Genomic DNA, 21,162 nt, shown 5'->3' on the forward strand with positions numbered 1-21,162 from the left:
TAATTTTACCTCACGTAGCCACGGCAATGTGAGCTTGTTATTGTAGCATATTAATTGACAATGTTGTTATTTCAACTCATTTGTCATGAAAAAAAAAAAAAAAATCGTTAATTCATTGAAACAGTATCTGGAGTCAGTGGACTAATCGCCACTTAGCAAAATACACCCTGAAAGACTTAGTACCGGTTTAACCTTGAAGACGCGCTTATATGAGCAATTGACGTCAATCTGTTATATCTCAAGAATGGACTAATACCACAGATAGCGACAGGAAATACCTATTACAGACGTCGTTTTCTTGGTCCGTATTGTAAGTTAAGGAACGAGGCACAAAAGCTGTAAATCCGAGCGGAAAAAGAGAGTTTCCCTACTTACAGTACGGGCCGACAAATTGAGCTCAGTAAGATATTTATCATATCTATGGGTTCAAATAGAGAGGAAAGATTTAGCTGGCCATACAGTACTAATTCAGTGCAAATTGACTAATCAAAGCACGCGTACTACCTGAGAGATACAATAACTTGTTGTTAAAAACGATTGGTTAAACGTTCTGTTTATTTTTTTTAGAATGCAACTATTGTGACAGTAAAGGATGTCCGGCGCTTACCTGCTTCATTGTAGATTTTTCATGTCGACTGTCTCGGTGAGGAGTGTGTACTCGCTTGAATATCAAGAAGTGATTAACATGCTACTTCTCTAAAATAATAATGCTATTATATTATCCACCAAACGAGAAATAATTGAGACCTAGAAAAATAACCAGCTGGATATGGTATCAAATTTTCCGAGATCATTTTCAGGGAAAGTTAATTATTAGACTCTGAGTTGAGAGCGCTAGATCGGGCGGAAAAAAAGATTATACAGCATCTACAATTACAAATCGGCTGAGCGCCATCCTTCTGTTCCAAGAAACAGAGTGACCTTTGGTTACTTTTGTAAGTGAATTTGTTTTTTCTCTTGTGCAAGAGAGTTTTTTTTTTTTTTTTTTTTTTATCTGTTGTGCTGAATTTTTATTCATATCCGTGGTTCTACTTGAGCAATCGATCCCATTTTCCGTGGCTCTATAGACGCGACGGCACGATAAAGTCACGCAAGATGTTGGGAGAACACGAGGAACTGAGCAGTGAGCGCGATAGGCATCATGAGAAAATTTTGGATTATCAAAGTAAACCATAGGCTGAAACAGATAAGAGAAACGAGGCCTTTGATAATTATCGCTAAACTACGAACGGTAAATCCAATAATTATTTGATATTACGAGCTAGATTATAAAAATAGAGGTTTAAGATGTGACGTCAAACAAAACATCCATGGAGGTATGACGTGATGAGGACAGTGTATGCCAGCTGGAATAATCCACCTGTTTTTTTTTTTTTTTTTTTTTTTAATATATTTTTTTTTGTAGTCAGTCTGAGATGAAATACTTACACAAGTGTATAAAAGTACAAAGAATATCAGATGCGAGTTAGGGTTTGCCTATTCTATCAGCTTTATTATATTTGAAGATACCAGGAATTTCTTTTCACAAGGTTACGATAACAAGCAAAAGTATACGGGCAGCCTTGCTGTACTGAAACTATGCATACATTCCCATATTCCAATACTTGATCGTAGGTCAAAGGTTTTGCCAAGGGATAGTGGACATTTTGTACATTACAAAAGTTCACTTTTTTTGGAAGTCTACATGCGTGCGTGCGTGCGTGCGAACGTTTGAGCGTGTGCGAGCGCGTTAAGTCTAGATAAACTATACAGTTTGACGTCTCGGCCTAAGAATATCAGTTTACGATGGTAAGAGATCGATCGATCGATAATCAGGTAAAGAGCGAAGATTTAGGATGGGCAGGATCAGTAACTCGATTTGCGCATGAGGAATTTAAGCTAAATGTATGGCTGAACCAGCTTTCTCAGTCAAATCATTCGGTGATTTTTGATCCATATGCAACTCGTTCTTCACTCCATCTATAACTGTAGATTTAATTTGCACAGATTAGCGTTTTAGAGCCAATTTCCTATGTTCAAAATACTGTCTTTAGTCAGTGTGCCATTCAATCTGTGTATCCGTCAGGAGTAGGTGAATACCTATAGGATATAAAAAAAAAAAAAAAAATGTTGGGTAAGGACAGTACTACTTGTAATTTCAGCTCCTCAAAATGCTGAGCTTAGAAAAGATAACGGATGTTTGTTTTTATTTTAAAATGCTAAGCCGTGATAGTCGTTGGTCACACGTACAGCAAAATGTAGTCATATCGCAAATTTGCTACACAATCAGTGTGGGAGATTAGGCTGAAAATACCGTCAAAGCCTAAATTTTGTTTTCAGACTTCACACACCCCTCCCCCCCTTTCCTTCCCCCCCCCTGCAATTCATGGTTAAAAAGAGTAAGGTTTCTAAGCCAGTCACAGTACGAATAAGGGAAAACCAAAGCAATCACTAAACACGAACTAATGACAGTTCTTTGAAAATTGTCCTCAAGGTAGGAGCTACACCTTTTTTAGACCAAAGGTATGATATAAACGGAGATCTAGATCTACTGATGGACTTTTTCGAGTCTTCCCCCTGGAACTAATTAATTGCCCATTTAAAGAAGAAGAATTTCTGAGAAATTAATTTTATAATCCCTCGTACCCGTAAGGTACACCGTTACGGTTACAGGCTTCAATCATTGAATTAAGTCGTTTGAGATTTCGAGTCGCCGCGGTAATCAGCGGTATCCATCGATAGCCATAAAGATTTCAACGGCGCTTAGACACCATGGCCAGTGACAATGATTTTATCTTGACTTCGAGCGCTCCCTGAAAAGCACTCGACATCAAGAATGACTGAAATGATATCAATAGAGAGGGCCTAACTGCAGAGAGATGTTCCAGATAAGGATCGGACTGGCGCGCAGTAACCTTGGAATTCGAACTGCTCTTCGCCGTAAAATTGAAATCGCTAGTTCATTAACTAGGCTAAGAATGAATGCATGCTCATAATTTGAATCTTTTGGATTTATGAGCAGCTTGAATATTACCAAGGTTTTATCAAGACTATTTGAAACTTTTTTTTTGAACAGACCACTTAAGCTGATATTCGAGTTAAAGGTCACGATAATTGAGTTAGGAATTGATGCACTTAGTTATGACACTATGGCACCGAGGCAAAGTAACGTTCCAAGCGTTTGAATCAGCTCGGATGTATTTCATTTTCTAGAACCTTCTCTTTTTTTGGCTGACAATAAAAAACAAGAGGAATTCCGAAATTCGATAATTGCATCCGACATAGGATGCTTTATCTGCGATATCTGGTATTCCTCAAAGTATTTCTAGCATGAACATTAGCGTTCTGTCAGAGATAAGATAGGATGTAGGGATGCTTTTGCATAACGCGGAAGTTTTAGAGTTTCTCGGTCGGATGAGTGATGATTCTTTTGAATCTCCTTTGAACAGGATGGCGAGTTGGTATGTTTTTGTTAAAAATTGTTTTTTCATCCAAAACTTAGTGCAAGTTTTTGTGGCTTTGCAAAGGGATGTACTTAAGGGGAAATTCTTTAATAAAACACACGAGCTTAGTTCCGCAATCTGAGCTATGTTAGGAGCAAATTCCAGTCATCAACGTTACGATGAGTCAGAAACTCTGTAACTAGAAATACCACCCTTCCTAGTGTTAGTATTTCTGGGTCCCAAGGGAATAGACGCGCGACTACGCGAAATCACGGGCGCCTGAGTGGCATGCGTGAGAATGTGCCCCCTAGGCTCTGAGGCACTTGTGCAAACGAAGGGGGAAGGTGTCATAAGTCTGTTAGCAACACAAATCATCGTATCGCGATAGATCTGCGGCTTGAATATTATGATGAGATTATGTAAACCCTTGCAAAACTGAAGGTAACTGTTCTTTTTTTGCCGCAATTATTAATACATTTTTATTGAGCAAGTTTGGTAAAGCAAAGAAAAAATAGAATGACAGCAATGACTTTTTTCGGCGTTGATCCGATCAATAGTGAACCAAAATTCCACGAAGGAACGAAATGACAGATCATAAACAGTTTCGCGCCAAATGTCAGTTACATGCATACTTCGTTGCGGCCTACATGAATAATCTGCATCAAAACTCCTTGGTTAAATTTTGAAATAATTTCACGTCTTTCAAGAGAGTTCTTAAAAGATTACCTTATGACAGAATAGGAAGTGTCACACACTGTTAATCCTCCTTTGCGTGACTTCGATTTACCGTTCGTACGCCAATAACAGTTATTTCAGCAACTTTAAATGGAATTAGGTGCTATTTATATCTTCCAGCTGTGTTGTGATTGCAGCGTCTGGAGCGAGGTCACGCGAAAGACGAAAGAAGTCACTTGAACCTTTGTAGGGGCTGTAACCCTACACCAGGCATTATTAAATGGCCGTGCGTCACGAAACACAATACACAGCTTGTGTCTTGCCTGATTGAATGTCCATATTCACAACGAAAAGCTGTAGGCCCGGCCGTGATCGTTGTCTCATTTGTCTGGTCTTCAATTGAAAAACACTCAAAAAGCTCTTCGCCTAGAATAGGCAATTATTCAGACGATAGATATCTCGACGAAACGATAGATCTAAGGACAGGTAACGGAAATGGAAAAGGGACCGATTGGGTCGCGGTGTTCGAGTTGATATTCGCTGTTCGAAAACTTGCAGTCTGTTGGTTGAGTGATATATCAAGTACGGAATCTTAACAAAACAGTCCAAGACACAATAGTGTACAATATAAACAAGAACCTGTATACTTAGGTTATTATTCGAGGTCATTGGCGTAGATGCCTTTTGTAGTGGAGCATCTGGCTGTCTTTTGGATGGATTCTGAAGAATGAAACAAGACAACCGTACAGATATGACATCCGCAGTTCGTCGACTCGGCCAAGAGATTTCTAAACTTGGGCTTCGGATGCGTAATCGATCTCCATCTGGCAGCGATAGTGATGTGTTCTCTTCCACAGATGAATTAGCAGCTAAGGGCAGCTTGGGCGTTCATTCGGAGAACACTTTGTCCGAGGATAATTTGGAAAATGATGGAGCCTCAGGACCGAACGGTGTTGAGCAACCAGTTACACAAAGACGGCATTCGAGGAATGAATTGGACGAAGACGTGGAATGTAAAGAGCGTAGAAGCTCTATCAAAGCTGCTCTACGACCAGTTCTTTCTCGGAAGGCTCGTTCCGATTTAGCAAAATACTCACGTCCAAACCAAGACCTTAATCTTAAGCAATTTATCGAGCGAAAAAGTGGCTCAGTAAATGATTTCACCGAGGAAAGTCTTAAAGAAAATAATGTCGATGGCCATGAAACCGACAAGAACGGAAAGGGCGAGGAAAGATCTTGTGAAATGTCTTCCGCGACATATCGTGTTGCAGTTGGAGAGAGGCAAGCCGAGGAACACGCCAACAAGACGATAAAACCTAAACGACCGAGACGTCCTAAGCGAAGTAAGTCTTTCAGTGGTTTGTTGAACTGGAGACACGGAGCTAAGCAAGCTAACAAAGAGGCGACGAGGAGCGATAGCTGCGAACCAGTTGTACGAAAACTGGTACGAACTAGAAGCAATTCGTTTAGCGGCAATGTGGACAACATCCGCAGCAGTAGGAACGCTATTTCTAGAACGTTGCCAAGTCAGAATTATATGGCACAAGATGTAAACGAAACAAACGGTAATAACACAGTCAAAAACTGTCCACAAATTTTTGTTACTTCTTCCTCGAACAACGAAGAGCATGCTAATGGAACACGCTTAAGCTATATGGCCTTGAAAGGATTTAGATTTGAACAGGGCATGATTGAGACAGATCTGTGTTCAACGGAGCTTTGAAAGTTTTGCCATTCAACACTTGAAATCGAGAAAATAATATGGGATGTTACTTAGATAAGTGGTTGTACGGCCGGCATTGAAATTGCCTTAGTACTTGACCCGTGCGACTTGAAATGGATGAAAATCTGTTTATTGTCTACATTGTGGCGAGCTTTGATGTAGTTTCTGGTTGATTACAGACGGTCTACTTAGAATTCTAACTGAAACTTGATTAAGTTTTATGCGATTTATTAATGTTTAGATCCGGATGTTTGCATGGCAAAATCCTTGATTAGCAAAAGCTCTAAAAGAGCCGAATTTATTGACAATAAAAGGGTCAAGGAGTTTTAATCCGTTTTGGGTATAAATGATGCATCAGCAGTCAACTCGAACTGTTTGCTTCTTTGGAGAAGTAACAACTGCCAAATTTGCCTCGACTACGCGAGTTATTTTCCGCTGCCTAACCGTATTATGTATTTCTAAGCGGGTAGTCAAGGTAGTGACCAAAATTCAAGCAGTCAACGTGTACAAAATTTCTACTTAGAGTAATTGATCACGTCTTATCACATGATCTTCAGCTTATCTAAGCCGACAAATGTTATCCTGTCGTAAATAACTTATCCTTTACTTTTGTACACATCTAAAAGAGAGATCAAACTTGTACACAAATAAAACATTTGTTATGTTACTTAGAAAGCAGTTTGAGGCCAATAATCAATTAACCACCCCTGGTTTCCTTAGCGAAATCAGTCATCTGTAGGTTCTAAATTTGTAACATTCACATGCTCAGAGAAGCGGAAACGTTTCATACCAAAAGTAGTGAGCGTGGTTTTAAAACTGTCTTAAGCTGTTACAACTGGTCTTTTGAAAAATTCTATTTAAGAACTGCAGTTTTGCACGGTGTAAAGTGAAGAGAAAACATCCCGGAATGAACTTGTTGCAAGTGCCGTGACGCTCGTCACGGTTTGTGATTCTTGAAACTCGGTCTTGTCACAGAGTGCTCAACATATAAATTCTTCGCAGGATTCTTTCGACTCAAGTATCAAGAACTTTGTTACATCTTCATGGCAAAGTCCTTGTTTTACTGATAGCGTAAAGAGAAATTTGATCTTATTTACTCTTCAGAGCATAACATAAGGATAAAAACTGATAAAGATGGAGGTTCTCCTTACATCCCTGGTCATATTTAATAGATCACTTTAGATAGAAAGGTGTCAAGGATGATTGAGAGACTTCTGGAAACAATTAGATCCGTTTAAGAGTCAATAGAAGTGTAGAAAATCACATTTCCTCCATTGAATATTTCAATTATTTTACGGAGCTACATCATTTTACCTTTAAATGGGATGGAGACCTTTAAAAGTTTCCTCGGGTAGCAAAACCCACCAAAGAGGAAAGAGTAGTTGAAAGGGTGCAAGGATGGAGAAGATCGGCAGAGATTACGGGATGCAGAAGCCGCGAAGGGTTTTTCTTTTAAAAGCCCCCCCCCCCCCCGTAGATGTCTGGACTGTCAGACTTTGAAGTTCTTCGCACAATCTTTTTGTAAACAACGTTAGTGAAAAAATATCGATTAGAACAATATGCTGTCTTGATTCGAAGGGTTGGCATGCTTGCACGTTTACATTCGCCAAGTTTGACTTTGGTGAAATTTTCAATCATCGTTCAGCCCTGACTTCGTTACACTTAATGAGCATGTCTGAGTATTTCACTACGCCCTACGTTTAGGCATGCAGTAAACAGCTTGTGTATGTCAACAACGCTATTGAAACTCACGTCATATGTCACCAAACGAAAGCGACAAAGTGGAAGAAACATAACATTACGACTTTCATTATTCACTCTTAATTTCAATGGCGCGTTCTTTTCTTCCTGCGCCTTCATCATTTTTTGCAAGAGCGAGGGGAGGGGGGGGGGGGTAGGGAAGATTGTGTTATTTGACCAAAAAAGTATTTCACCATTCAAGTACCTCTCCTTTCATTTCGGGTCATTGCCTCTCGTAATATAAATTCCCTTCAATTCTTTTGAATTCTCTAATTTCCAAAAATCAACAGATTGGTTTTGTGATCCTCATACGTCGCCTGCAGAATTATTCGTACTGTCGTGATATACATCAGTCAATTAAACTCGATATGAAACGTAAGAACACTCTCAGTAAGAAGGATTATGCAATGAGAAGATGAAAGCCCACCAAATTGACCAATGAGAGACTGAATCAAAATGAAAACAGGCTATAATTTTGGCATGATTTTTAGGTGGGACAGGTCTTAGCGAAAGTTAACCTTAATGCCATCGTTAAAAAGAGAATGGTTTGCTACTTCGCTGTCTCTAAAAAGGGGCACGGAAACAACTGCTGTAAGCGGAGTGATAACTCGCCGATCACGAGAGAGAGGGCGGGCTATTTCTGGATGATTATGTAATATAGATCGTTGTGTGGTGGTAATGAGCCCCAGCGACGATTCTCCATATAAGTCAAACGTAATAAGATGAAATGATCTTATTACAGGACTCGGGCAGTCAGAGGGCCAATAACTAAAATCAACCAATCAAAATGCTCTATTGCCGGTCAATATTCTCTCAATGTTGGACCGGGCACTGTCCCGAATGGTCCCGAATGATACCGAACCTGCGTCCCTTTGAACTTCAGTCGTATAATAAATCTCTTATTAACCAAACTTGCTCGGGACCGTACTGGAAGAATATCGGCCCTCGGTCTTTTTTGTACGGACCTCGCTGCGCTCGGTCCGTACTCTCAAGACCTCGGGCCGATATTCTCCCAGGACGGCTCTCGCGCTTGGTTAATAAGATATATGTATGTCCCTACTAATATTTATGAATAGGAGACTGAATCTTCACATTTAAAGTTACTCATAGCAGAGTCAACACCACCTAAGTCTTTGAAACTTAGTAAACTTCAAAAGTGCTTTTGAGGAAGAAATGATTTGCTTGAGAAGTTGCTCTTCCTTCATCGACTCCTGTCTCTCTTCGTAGGCTGATCATACGACTGAGGTCAAAGTGGTGTTGCAGATCACAGTGGTTGATGTTTGGACATACTGAGTGAAAATCATCATAAAAACTCATCTCTGAGAAACTTTTGTTAGGCTCATCCAAACGTTGAGACCTGTCACCGAACATAGTATCTTTCATGTATTCCTAAGGCCAAGGCAGGACTTACTTTAAAACTGTTTTTGTTGTCATGACAACGTATAAGTTTCTTATGTTGTTAGCCTGGGATTCGTGCCAATCGGATTTTAACCTTTTTTTTTTCGTGGTGTTTTTTTGTTTTTTTCTTTTTTATGTGATTTGCATTATGCAATTCAAGCAACAAAAATAGGAATTGATCATGAAAAGAAGCAGACTGATTTTTGAGTTACCACATTCATTACAATGCTGAAGATTTAGAAACTAAAATGAAGCTTTGGGTCTGTAAAGATAAGAGAACTCTGGAGAATGAGTCTTTGCTTATGACAATAAATCCCTAATTTAATTTATCAAAAGGGTAGCAATGATTGTAACTATTTCCTTCGTAACATACTGATCTAATTAACTCGAGAAAGACATGTTTTCCTCTACAGAAGTGATGCGTCTATAGCAAGTTAGAGCCAGTCATTTGCAAAGTAGTATCAGTTTCATCTTTATTGCAGTCGGAGGGCCTCCTTAAAAGGAGGGTTGGGACTGTTCAAGAGGAATCATGTGGTATCATACTCTTGATACGTGATACATCAGCTATCATATAGTCGGTGATATCATACTCTTGATATTGATACATCAGCTATCGTATATAGCTGAAATTGCTATCTCAAGTACGTGTATTTAAACAAAGCACCAGTTTCACTTGAAAATCGATTTTGTAATTTACCACTCAAAAAAGTTAACATTTTCAGTAGGAGGATCTGTAGATTAGTGAAAAATAAGTTCTCTGAACGTCATTTACTTATATATTGCCTTTAGATAGAGGAAGAGATCTGATCGCGGTCACCATAGTCGAGGTGGTGGAGTTGTCTAGAAAGAGGGCAGGGGTAATGAAAGGCTAGAGGAAGCAAGGCCATCAGTCGAAGAAGGAAGAAGAGAGAGTGATGTTAAAGGGAGGGCCACTAATAATTAATGAAGAAGAAGGGTTTGAGAGAAAATGGTTATCAAGAATGTAGTATTAGAGATAAGGGATATTAGGGAGAAAGAGAGAGAGCTTAACACCGAGATGATGTTATTCAAATGCAGAAAACACCCCGCACACGCCTCGTTTGATTCTCTTCCGAATAAACGTATTTATCTTCAAATGGGGACTTAAATTTTGCTTAGTAGCCCGCACCTTGAAACGTTGTTCTTCAAAGTTTTTATGTCTGGCAATTTTGTTTTTTTGTTGTTGTTGTTTTTTTTTAAGATGATGTCTATTCTCACCAAGATTAATTGGATATCGAGTTAATCTTTACAAAGAATTGAACTTGTCTTTAATTTGGTATCACTATGAAGTGTACGGGAAAGGTAAACCCGGTAGGAGACGTACATATTTGAAATGACTCGACAGACCGCGGTGTCTGAGAAAGATCTTTTAACATGACGTCTGTATTTCAATGTTACACTCTGAGGTTCTGTCATATCGAATTTTAGCTAAAAAATTACTTCCAGCTTTGATGAAATCATTTCAACTGAATATAAAGTATGGAGGTTATTCAGTATTCTCCTTTTAGATAAAAAAATTCTTCTTTTCGTGATTGTCGCTTTCGCTTACACAGACGTAAGACAGCATTTATGACCGCAAAGTAACTCCTCTTTCTTTCAGCAGTATTTTTTTTTTAAATTAGAACTGAAGTAAACTCCCCTCGTAAGAAAGAAGTACGTATCAGTGTCAATTTAAGGGAAGCTGGCCCATCGAGATTGATAAGCTTTCACACTTTTTTGTAAAAGAATGAAAACAATTTCGAATACAATCAGGTTTTGTTTGTCTGTAGGATTATAGCATTCGTATGGTAAACAATAATGACTATTTTTTAATAAGTGGATAACTTACAGGAAACGGTGATTGACAAATTTTGATGGCGATGCTAATTAGCGATTAGCTAAGTTCTAACAAACAGAAATTTCTATAAACTATTTGTTATTTGTCCCTTTTAACATGAATTAAAAGTTATCGAGTACTATTAAAGTTTGTACTGACCTCATTGTCCTCCTACAGATCAGTTGAACACAGGTCTGTTTCTCTCGCTGCCGAGTTGAGGAAGTCACTCCACGAACTACTACCTTTCATTACCTCCGAAGGACTAATCCTCAAGTTCCCGATGGTATAAATGTCGCTCCATGAGAAACTTCTCTTTCTTCGCGGTGTCGTTTTGTTTTCTCTCTTAGCAGTTGTCGTGGTTGTTTCAGAGCGGCTCAAAGTTGAAGCCTGTTTGGGATCCTCCATTGAATCTTGCGTTTGATCGTTTGCCAGCTGTTGTGTTGTGTCCGCTTGCTCGAGCGTTATGATTGGATGCGTTAAGTGAGAAGCTCTGTCCACTTCTTCAGGTGGTTGAATGTATATTGTAGGAATTACAAAGTTATTTTGCTTTAATTTTGAGTCGTCAATCTGGGAAGGCGGCACGCTAACCTTTGTGCAATTGGCTTCTTGGTTTAACCCTTTATCTTTCTCAGTATTTGTAAACAAAGTAGCGCAATTCGAGTTACTTTTCTTCAGCCGGGTTTTTGTTCCCAACAGGATCTGAAGTAAGGTTTGTGTGTCGTTTGGTTTCTTTAACATTCTCGGCAGAGAGAATGATCTGGTTCTTCGAAGGTCCTCTCCATTTTGGCCAACAGAAGGACAGTTCTCAAACTTAGCGCGAGCAATGTTTTCAGCTGACCCTCCAATCTCCTGTTGCATAGAAATATCTTTCAAACAAATAGGACCATCTCTCCTTTTACGCATTTTGTGTCGTACTGTGGCCATTTTTGACGTGGTAATACGACGGAATCACCGAAGGAAAGCACCATCTGATGAACTCAGCAATAGGTGATGCTAGTATACCTTTGACTTAATTCAGTTATTTAAGGAAAATGAAATTCAAGTCACATGGTGAAAGTCACGCAAATATCTACGCGTGCGATAGATAACCCAAATTTCCTTTTCGATTTCCGAACAACGCCTGCCTTCCTGTACACAAACAATCCGCACTTTTTGACGCTGTTATGGGGTCAAGTGGACGAGTTGATTTGCTTTTACATCACGGAATTGCAAGGCGAAACCAGCCATCTTTCTGTTTTCATTTTAGTTCAAAAGGATTGACAGTCAATTGTTAGGTCAATAACCACGAATGCAAACGTATGTTGTTGTTGAAAATGAAGAAGAGAAGAACACTCTTGTTTTGTTTTGTTTTTTTAGCAAAGGAGTTAAACTGCAAACTAGTGATCACAACGACTACAGCCCCATTAGCAGCAGCTAATTACAAAACGTGGATAAACGTCAAACGATAACAATTTACCCTCTTAGACTCTCCATCAAGTTTTATTTCTTTCTACAATTGACAAAACATGGGCTAGTATAATATATCAATAACCATTGTGCTAATATGGGTGTAGTTAGCCGTAATTTAGATGTAATGGTTGCATTTGATTGATACCTTAGAATAAGGCGCTAAGTTTCAGAAGAAACTGTGGTGCTGCGTCAGCGGAGGTTTACTAGATAATTTGGTTTTAATCACTGAGTTGATGATGTGAGTTGGCCATTTTATAAAAGGATTCTAAAGCTGATCTTTCAATCACTAGCCTTAAGTCAGGCACTGAAAATGGCCAATTCAAATTATCAACACAATTGACTAAACCAAACTATCTAAGCGGATACCTGGTTTACGCAGGAAGCTTAAGTAGATCACAACCGCCCTGTCATTGATTTAAGCTGGTCAGGTCACCATTTCTAAATTCGCGTACAGGAATCTTACTGCACGAAGACTAATTTTGACTCCTTATGACGTATTTCGTGTCTTCTTAAGTCGCAGTTTGAGTATTATTGCGAAACAGATGGAGATAAAGGGAAAACGTAGTCACGACTTGCATGGCCCGCCTACGATTTTCGAATTTTTAGCATCGTGGAAAATCATTCTTAAGCTTTCAATGAAAACTTTAGAATAACACCATAGTCACGGCTTAAGCAAGCTTACCTTAAGCAGAAGATTGCCAATAAAAATATTGTGCACGAGATTGTAATATTTTGTATTATGTTAGCAATTTAGCATTTGAACTCTCGCAATAATGCCAATAATTGTCCAGCAACGAGGTAATAAAACAGCTTATTCGATATGCGCGGATAGTTTGCGAGTTGCATTTTTTTTTTCCCGAACCCTGTTGTTAGGGGTGAGGAAAATACGAACAACGAGCTAAATTTCCGCGCGTATATTAAACCATCGACTGGGGGATTTATTATTTCACTATTATTTTTTCCGTGTATTTTGGCATTTAGTCGAAATACTTCCAGCAGCTTTATCTGAGCATCACATTTATTGCTTGAGGCGTGGGAAAAAGCGGTAAACAACACATACGAGTTCTTTAAGATCAATTAAAAAAAAATTGGGACAGCTACAAATCCTGATCAGATCTCACGGAAATTTAATATGATAAGCTGAATCGTGACATACTAACAGCGCTGTGATTCATGTGCATATTATGGCTACAATTCTACTCTTCTAATTGTGCATTTGTTTGTTAACGACCGTTAATTTGTTTTGTTTCCTTTGTTTTTTTTGTTTTTTTTTCCTTTGTGGGTTATGAGTCTGCAGATACGGCCGACTCATCGTAGTCTGGATTGGTTCTTCTAAGGGACGATCAATATCTTCTGAAATTTCAAACATAGCTATTGGTATTTTTGGTTTTACTTTGATTAAGTTATTCCTTTATTATCATTATGTCGCAGAGAAATCAACTGAATGCTACATTCTAATCAGACAGCACAGGGCAAAAACCGTAACGTGTGAGCCATGGAGTAAAAAATAAATGTAGATTAACTAAAAAGCTTTTCCGTTGTGTCTACGGTCCTCCTTCTAACAGGAACTCAAACTGCCACCTTGAAAGTCCGGGCAATATTCAGCGTTCCCGAGAGCACTGCCCTCTGCATCTTTCGCAGTACGTCTGTGCTTCTGTCTCCCACCAGCTCGCGCATCATGACACACAGCTCCCGTGACCACCCCCCGAGGGCATCCATAATGATGTTATATTGCTTCACCTATTATTATCTTATATTATTATATTGCGTGCCTATGAAGGGAAGGTTTTTATGTCCTTGAAGGAAGCTTTAAATTCAGTGATGTCATAACTATCACCCACTCATCCTCAGATGATCGCGTCAACGTTAAGTCGAAAGTGGATTCCTTCACAGTTTTGAGCAATGTTTTGATAAACAACACTGCCGACGAAAGAAGTCAGCACGGCAACGTGATGAACCATTAAAAGACCTTTATTTTGAGTTTAATGTTAATTAACTCAAAAGTGTGTTCCTTTTATTAATGAGACCGTTATTTTTCAATTATGATTAAATATCAACTAGGTTCATCAGTTCTTGAGTTTGAGCTCATGTTCATGAGTCGAGTCAAACTTATGACTTTGTTGTCAATTTTTCTGTAACAACTCTAAGGTTGACGCTATCGAAATTGCCGATCCCTACAGCATGCAGGATACAGTCATTTATGAACTTCGTAATGAGCTAAACTCACTATATATTCTCTGTGGTTCAGGGTAGAGCATCGAAACCTCGAACTCCGAAGGTCTGAGGTTCGACTTCTCATGAGTATTTAAGAGAAGAGTTTTTTTTTTGTCCCACGCTCGTGACAAGACGAAAGAAATCTTTCCCGTTCTTATTATCGAGCTCAAAACTTACCATCTTTTCTTTTTCATTTACAAAAAATCTTAGGCTGGTCGAATCCTTTAACACGTTTATCACAATATCTCCTCTATTACTTTTATTCTTGATGCATAAACCTGGCATTGGTATAGAAGGATTTTTATCTTAATATTGCATGTTCAGCAGATTTGTGCGTCGCTTTTGCAAAGAGGATATTCTCAGAACAAAACGATAAGAAAGTTTAGAAAGAGAGTGCAGTGCAAATGATATTGATTCAACAATATTTAGCTAGGTTTTTATGTCCTATTGCCTACAATATACTGATCATAATTACGTAGCCTGCTATTCGTTTTTGACACAAGAAAACCAATGTGTAGTATCAAGGAAAGCTGTTTGATTTGGTCCACTTTGCGCCATGTCGCAACAGTATTACTAAAGGCTTCATCGCCGTCGGTGACTCGTGAAAGAAACTACTTGTTCATTCAGTTTGCAACCGCACTCGCTGTTCTCTGTGTCCAAGCATCCTCCCATCTATTTAATTGATCTTTCTCAGTTTGGAAGGTAACATTTTTGGCAAGACTGGTTTCTCCCTCGGTAAATGCAGATATTACAGACGTGAAAAGCACTTCACGTATCTCTATGAGGGCAAAAACATCCTTTATGATGAAAATGATTAGTTTTGAAACGTCGTTGTTATCACTGGTACAGACGGCTAAAAACAATCAGCCTCTTTAGGTAAATATATCTTCTTATCATAGGTTAGAAAGTTCAATTCAATAGATAACTGATAACCACGCACAGAGATTATCTCTTCAGTACAGGTATTCAATGCTTATGGAACCCAATGGCATATTAAAGGCTGCCATGTGAAGGACCCACCCCTGGGGGAAAGAAGAAACTGAGGGGACGAGTGAAGATCATTGGGAAAAATGTTACAGAAAGTGAAAAGAAAAAATGGATAGACCTGGAACTAGGTTCAAAAGCAATCATGCGACATAAATTTGCATTCGACGTTTTATATGATGCTCCAACTGAGCATGCAGAAAATAGATTCAAGAAAGTCATTACTTACAAGATTTTAAAAATGCGGGATATATGCTAAGAGTTAAGGTCCAAGGCGATAACTTTCTCACTGGAGAAAGATATTATTAAAGTTTAACTAGCAATCACCCAGCTTAAGTCATCACTTTTGCGAAAGACTGACCTCCCCCCCCGTTTCCCTCCCCGGCCCCTCCTCGCCCCTAGAGTTGGCTTGAATAGCCATTTCAGCCGCTGTTGCATATCCAACTTAATCGTTGGTCTAGGACATCCATCTATCTCTACAGACACATGTAACCATCGTTGTTATTTGTCAGTCATGTGAGGAAACGTGTCTAAGCGAACTCTTTTTTTTTTCACTTTGGAGTATATTTTGATCATCGATTGTACAAAAACTCTCCGGAAAAGAGCCAGATAAAATCGCAAAAGCGATCTAGGATCACATAGAGGCCCCAACCTACAAGCTTGATTGTCAAGTTTGAGATGCTTCCTATCAAAATCCTAAAGTCGAACACACGAGCGCAATTCCTACGGAAACATACCGATCCATATGACTTGACTGTGACAGTGAGTAAAAATAACTTTCCGTAGTCGTCATAGGAACTGATATCTGTTTTGTTAGCCATTATCAGGCCGGTATGATTTTCCCTTCAAATGTACACAAAAGCTTTAACTTTTCAAAGCGTTTTTACAGTAATTGTCTATTGTTTCTATATACGTACCAAAGTACTGGCTTAAGACAAAATTACTTTAGCCAAAGTTATTTTCAGAACAATTGCAAGTTTAGAGTTACCAGTGGATAGAGGAAACGTCCCAAATGTCAAACGTCTATTTTGGTCACGTTCTCAGGTCATTTAATGGTTTTAATAGGACCCTTGGGAAATCCGAATGCCTTAATGTTGTAAACAAGGATATGATCGTAGATGGAGCACTCCAGACTAAAATTCTTTAACTGAAGGTTAAATCCATGAAAGTGATTGAACATTCGACGATCTTCTTTACATCTTTGCATCTTTGGCATTCCTTTATTAGCAGCCGAGTGTAAATAACAATGCAATTTTAGCGCAAGGTTATCGGTACATCTTTCAAGTGTTTTATTGATCAGCACTTGTCGGAGTGTTTGGATTCCCGGCTTAAGGCTGCAATTAGCGTCAAATAATACAGCACATCGCCACATAACACACCAATCAGCGAGTTTTAAAGCTTAGTGTAATCACATGATAAATAGACGTTTTTTTTAGGCGCAACACACGGGTCAAAGTGTACTCAAAAAGCCTCTTACTTCGCAATCTACGATCTCTGCGAGAAACTGTAATGGAGAAGTTAAAGTTTGGAATAATACCTAGGCGTCGATCTAGTTCTTTCAATATCAGCTCAGCGTCCAGCGAAACTTCCTCTTGCAGCGGTAAGGCGACTCCTGATATAGAAAAAAGTTTCAGTAAAGTGGAAGCGCAAATCATAGACATGGCAGAAATCGCAAGAAAACGTCGTCAGGGTAGAAGCAAGTCAGTACCACATGTGAGGCGCTTTCAGTGCTCTTCAACAAATGAGGCATTGGACCATCCTTTCAGCACTAAACTGGATGCTGAAAGCTTTCAAGAGCTTCCCACAACAACACTCTGTTCAACGGACCTTTGATTTGAAGGTATAGCAAAGTAAGAACTCCTTCTAGGAAGATACTTTTTTATTTTTTTAGTTTTTTTTCTGAACTCGTTGCTACTTGTTATGGACGTCTAGCAATCTACATTTCCATTTGAAAAACCTCCATAAGTTGAGGCAAGAGATGGCCAGTATCTCCACGCTGTTCTCTTTAATTCATGAGGATGTTTATCGACAAAGTTTCGGGTAAAATTGTTTCCGCTCTGGCGACAAACAAGATTATCTGTCGACCCTTTGCATCTACGGCATGGGCACGGTATTTATGATATATCATCTGTTTATTTCATCCCTTGTTACTTCTTAAATCGTTGCTTCGATGACTTGAATTATGTGTGCTATGCATGTCCGGCGAGACAAACACATACTAAAACTGAAAGACGAGAATGTCTCAACCACAAGTCGGTAATCTATAATCCTCGTTTAAGTTAAGTTGTTAGAAAGGGGTGGATGGAGAAACGTTTTCCGAATATTTTCAGCTAGTAACTATCATTGAAATTAACGCTAACAGAATGTTTGCATGGAAAGAGCATTTCAAAGTTGTCAACTTTTTATGAGTGCTGTTTTCTACTTGGAGCTACGATAAGAAATGAAAAAAATAACCACAGATGACAGAGATCCTAATAATAAAGTTGCGTTCGGACGCACTGTAAAAGTAATTAAATCATCAATTTACGCTTGTTCATCGCCTTTAAGTGACACGCTTGCTGATATTTAGTTAGTTAGATAAAAACGTTGTTGCACTTTGAGAAAGATAAGAATGTACAGTAATTTCATTCTACCTACGTGATCATTGTAAATGCAAAGACTGTTCAATATAAATATTCTTACCTTTTTGCTGCAGGTCTGTAAGCAATACAAAACAAAACGAAAAAACAAAAAAAAAATCGAGTTTGGGAATGGACGACTCCTTCGTTACTGAGATTATATTCAAGACATGTGCTACTTCCAAGTATTGAGGCGTTTTGTCTCAAACAGACTTAAACTATGAAGCGTATGTAAGTTTTCTGATGAGAATCAATTCATTGTAGATATTAAGTTTTAAATGTAGCTCAGTTACTATCAGAGTGGCTTTATGTTTTTCAAATAAATAAAAATGTGACAGGTCTCTACGATGAGACAATAGCCTGCTGTGATAGCAGTTCCCCTTGTTTATTACTTCCGCCATCCAGGATGAACGAGATTCGTGTTAACGTTAAGATCAAGTGTGCGTTTATAATTAAGCTTTAAACTTTGCATTAATTTGTAATGATTTCATGATTTCACCAAGTCAAGCTGGTGTGATCTATATATCTGATAGATGTTAGTAGTTTCTTCTTTTCGTCAATGGTGGTTAAGTTTTGCCGACTCTAGTTACATTTGGTGCATGGATTTGCAATGATAATTGGTCAACAAAAGAGCAGTTTGAGTATAGCAAGTAATACAGACCACGAGAGTCGGGCTTGTACGCACTCACGTTTGGTGGCTTGCTCCCATGGACAGATAGATTGGATAAGTTACTCCAGGATGTGAGTTTACCAAAGACATTATTTCCTTCTTTTTAATTGTCACCGAAGTAAATCTGTGTATTTAGAGTGTGAGGAGTGATATCATCACATATCGGAAATATTTTGATTGGTTTGAGTGTTGGAGATCAGAAATGCATGAGTCATTGAAGGTCTTGGCATCAAAAGAGAACACTTAAGGAAGTCTAAAATTATGTGGTTGATGTCTAAATATCAATATGGAGGGTCTATGCGGACTGTACCCTCTAAAAAAATTTCATGTTCATCATACGCTTTCCGAACAAGAAATGAGTAACTGCAATGTGTTAATTGATGAATGAGTAACTACTTTATTCAAAACAATTTATGAGAGTTGTGGAAAGAGAAATAATTGAAGTAATTAAATGCAATTATATCTAAGCTGCCTGGTTATCTCATATCCATTGAACTGCAAAACAATTTACAAACGCAAATGAAAACAACGAAAAAGAACCAAGGATCTTTTTACAATGTTTTTTCTTTTTTTTTTTCTGTAAATTTTTCGTTCCTTGTGTCTTCCCTCCAAAAATCAAAAGAAAATAGAAAGGAATAGGTAGAAAGAGCAGTCTATTGTTCTGCAAGCGAATCGCAGTGAACTTTAGCCAAGAGGCAAATGCTATTTAAGATATATATGAGTAATCTCCAGGCTGCTGTTTTAGTTTGGAATTCAATGGTTTTAAAGACCTTACTTAGCCATCGTGACAAAGAGGTTGATTTGATTACTAAATAAGAAGCCTATTATACACGTTAATTTTTCACCGTTCTTTGAAAATGTTGGGATTTAGCATCTGATGTATGGCAAAAAAAAAAAAAAAAAAAAGAACGCATTAATCACGAGAAAGGAAATTTCCATGTTTATAGCAGTGGTTATGATAAGAAAAAAGTTGCAAAGCTGCCGTTACCCAATCTCAATCTCGAGGTCTCGGCATTTATCAAGTCTGGGTAGCCATTCGAGCATTCGCCGTATCTGGGAATGAAAGTTAGAGGCTGAATTATGTTGTTCTTATCTATGTATCTATGGGCTGAGCTAAGGTTGAAACCGTACGTAGCGCCCACAATCAACAAGAAATATGTCCTTGTTTTTCTTTCTATTGGAATGACACCTGGCGAATGAAAATTAGGTCCCATTCATTACTTATCGTCTGGGAAGGGAGGGTCAGGGAATTTTCACGGGAGTGATGACATGGTTTAAGGGGATGCCGAGGGGAGATCAGTAGTCGCTAATAGAATATAAATATGGGATTCTGGAAAACTGATTGCCAATGAGGGGGGGGGGGAGGTGGGGGGAAGATCATTAGTATACCAGCCTGGGAGGGGGGGAGAGTCAGGTAAATTTCAATGTGCCAAAACTAAAATTTTTTCACTCCCCCTCCCCCTTAGTCTCTCTCGCAGCCGTTTTTAGTCTCGTCACGCAACGCTTCTCCCCACAAACGGCTGCTCACATTCGAACAACATTCCTTTCCCTTTGTTGTCTTTGCACCAATGAGATCGCTGACATTGTTTCTTATGCGACCAATCAGAGCACAGGAGACTGTAATCACTATCGTTATTCCCGCGTTTTCAAACTCTGCATTTCATCGTACGTAGTTTCTTGCTGGAGGAAACCCTGAAGGTTTTGCAAAGTGATCGTTCTTTTATTTGTTCCACCTCAGTTGAGACAAAAGAAAAAATTTATGTTTTTGGAAAAAGTTCTTTTGATTTTCCGGCGAATATTTGTTCCTGTCTGGATGTGAATGTGAGCTGCTATTCAGCGACCAGCGAGTTGTCAGTTTGTAAAGCTTGCTACCGACGATTGATCAAGTTCAAAAAGGCCTCTGTTCATCTTGAAGAGTTCAAAGATGAATTGAAGGGAATCTTCAAGGTTCGAGAACTTCCCAGAAAGAAGCGCTTATTGAGCGTTGAGAGCGACGGTGGAGAAATCCAAGCTTCGTGCCGTGGGAAATCCTCGAAATGTTTACAATTCGATCCGATCTATACGACTTGTACTTCTAATGCTACAGCCAATTCTAATATTTCTACCACGATCAGCCAAGAGGGACGTTATACTCCGGCAAGATTTCCTATTGGTTCTAATGGTGTATTGATTTAGATGCCTCAAAATTATCACTGGATAAACAAACACAAGAAAAACATGCTCAGGGGTATCAGAGCTAGATAAACAGTAAACAAAACATTTTTTTTGTTGCCTCATGGGAAATTGAATTCTGTAGTCCATAGCTTTTAAGAATTCACACTGTCTATTCAGTATGCCACTGCAGTGTTAAGTAGTCTATGAATAGTCTGGAACAACACAAATGTACAATATATGAGAGCCTAGTGTCAAGTATGTGCCAATGATGACAAACTGTT

At 38.8% G+C, this 21,162-nt stretch overlaps 2 protein-coding genes and 1 long non-coding RNA gene across 3 annotated transcripts; 2 read left to right on the forward strand and 1 right to left on the reverse strand.

Moving 5' to 3' along the window:
• Positions 1-1,465: 1,465 nt before the first annotated feature.
• LOC111343004 (uncharacterized) lies at positions 1,466-12,011 on the reverse strand. Its single transcript, XM_022950133.2, has 2 exons — positions 10,952-12,011; positions 1,466-2,079 (listed from the first exon to the last, which is right to left on the reverse strand). Exon 1 carries the CDS (start codon positions 11,714-11,716, stop codon positions 10,964-10,966), a length of 753 nt encoding a protein of 250 aa, XP_022805868.2. The 5' UTR covers positions 11,717-12,011; the 3' UTR covers positions 1,466-2,079; positions 10,952-10,963.
• Positions 4,241-6,495, forward strand: LOC111342995 (uncharacterized). The gene has a single exon (XM_022950122.2). The coding sequence runs from the start codon at positions 4,825-4,827 to the stop codon at positions 5,818-5,820; it is 996 nt and encodes a 331-aa protein (XP_022805857.2). The 5' UTR covers positions 4,241-4,824; the 3' UTR covers positions 5,821-6,495.
• Positions 12,012-16,568: 4,557 nt separating the features above from the next.
• Positions 16,569-19,637, forward strand: LOC148720743 (uncharacterized). Its single transcript, XR_015993046.1, has 2 exons — positions 16,569-17,279; positions 18,135-19,637. It is a non-coding gene; the product is annotated as an uncharacterized LOC148720743 (long non-coding RNA).
• The last annotated feature ends 1,525 nt before the right edge of the window (positions 19,638-21,162 follow it).

This window comes from Stylophora pistillata, chromosome 11 (genome assembly GCF_964205215.1).
Source record: "Stylophora pistillata chromosome 11, jaStyPist1.2, whole genome shotgun sequence".
NCBI classification, from domain to species: Eukaryota; Metazoa; Cnidaria; class Anthozoa; order Scleractinia; family Pocilloporidae; genus Stylophora; species Stylophora pistillata.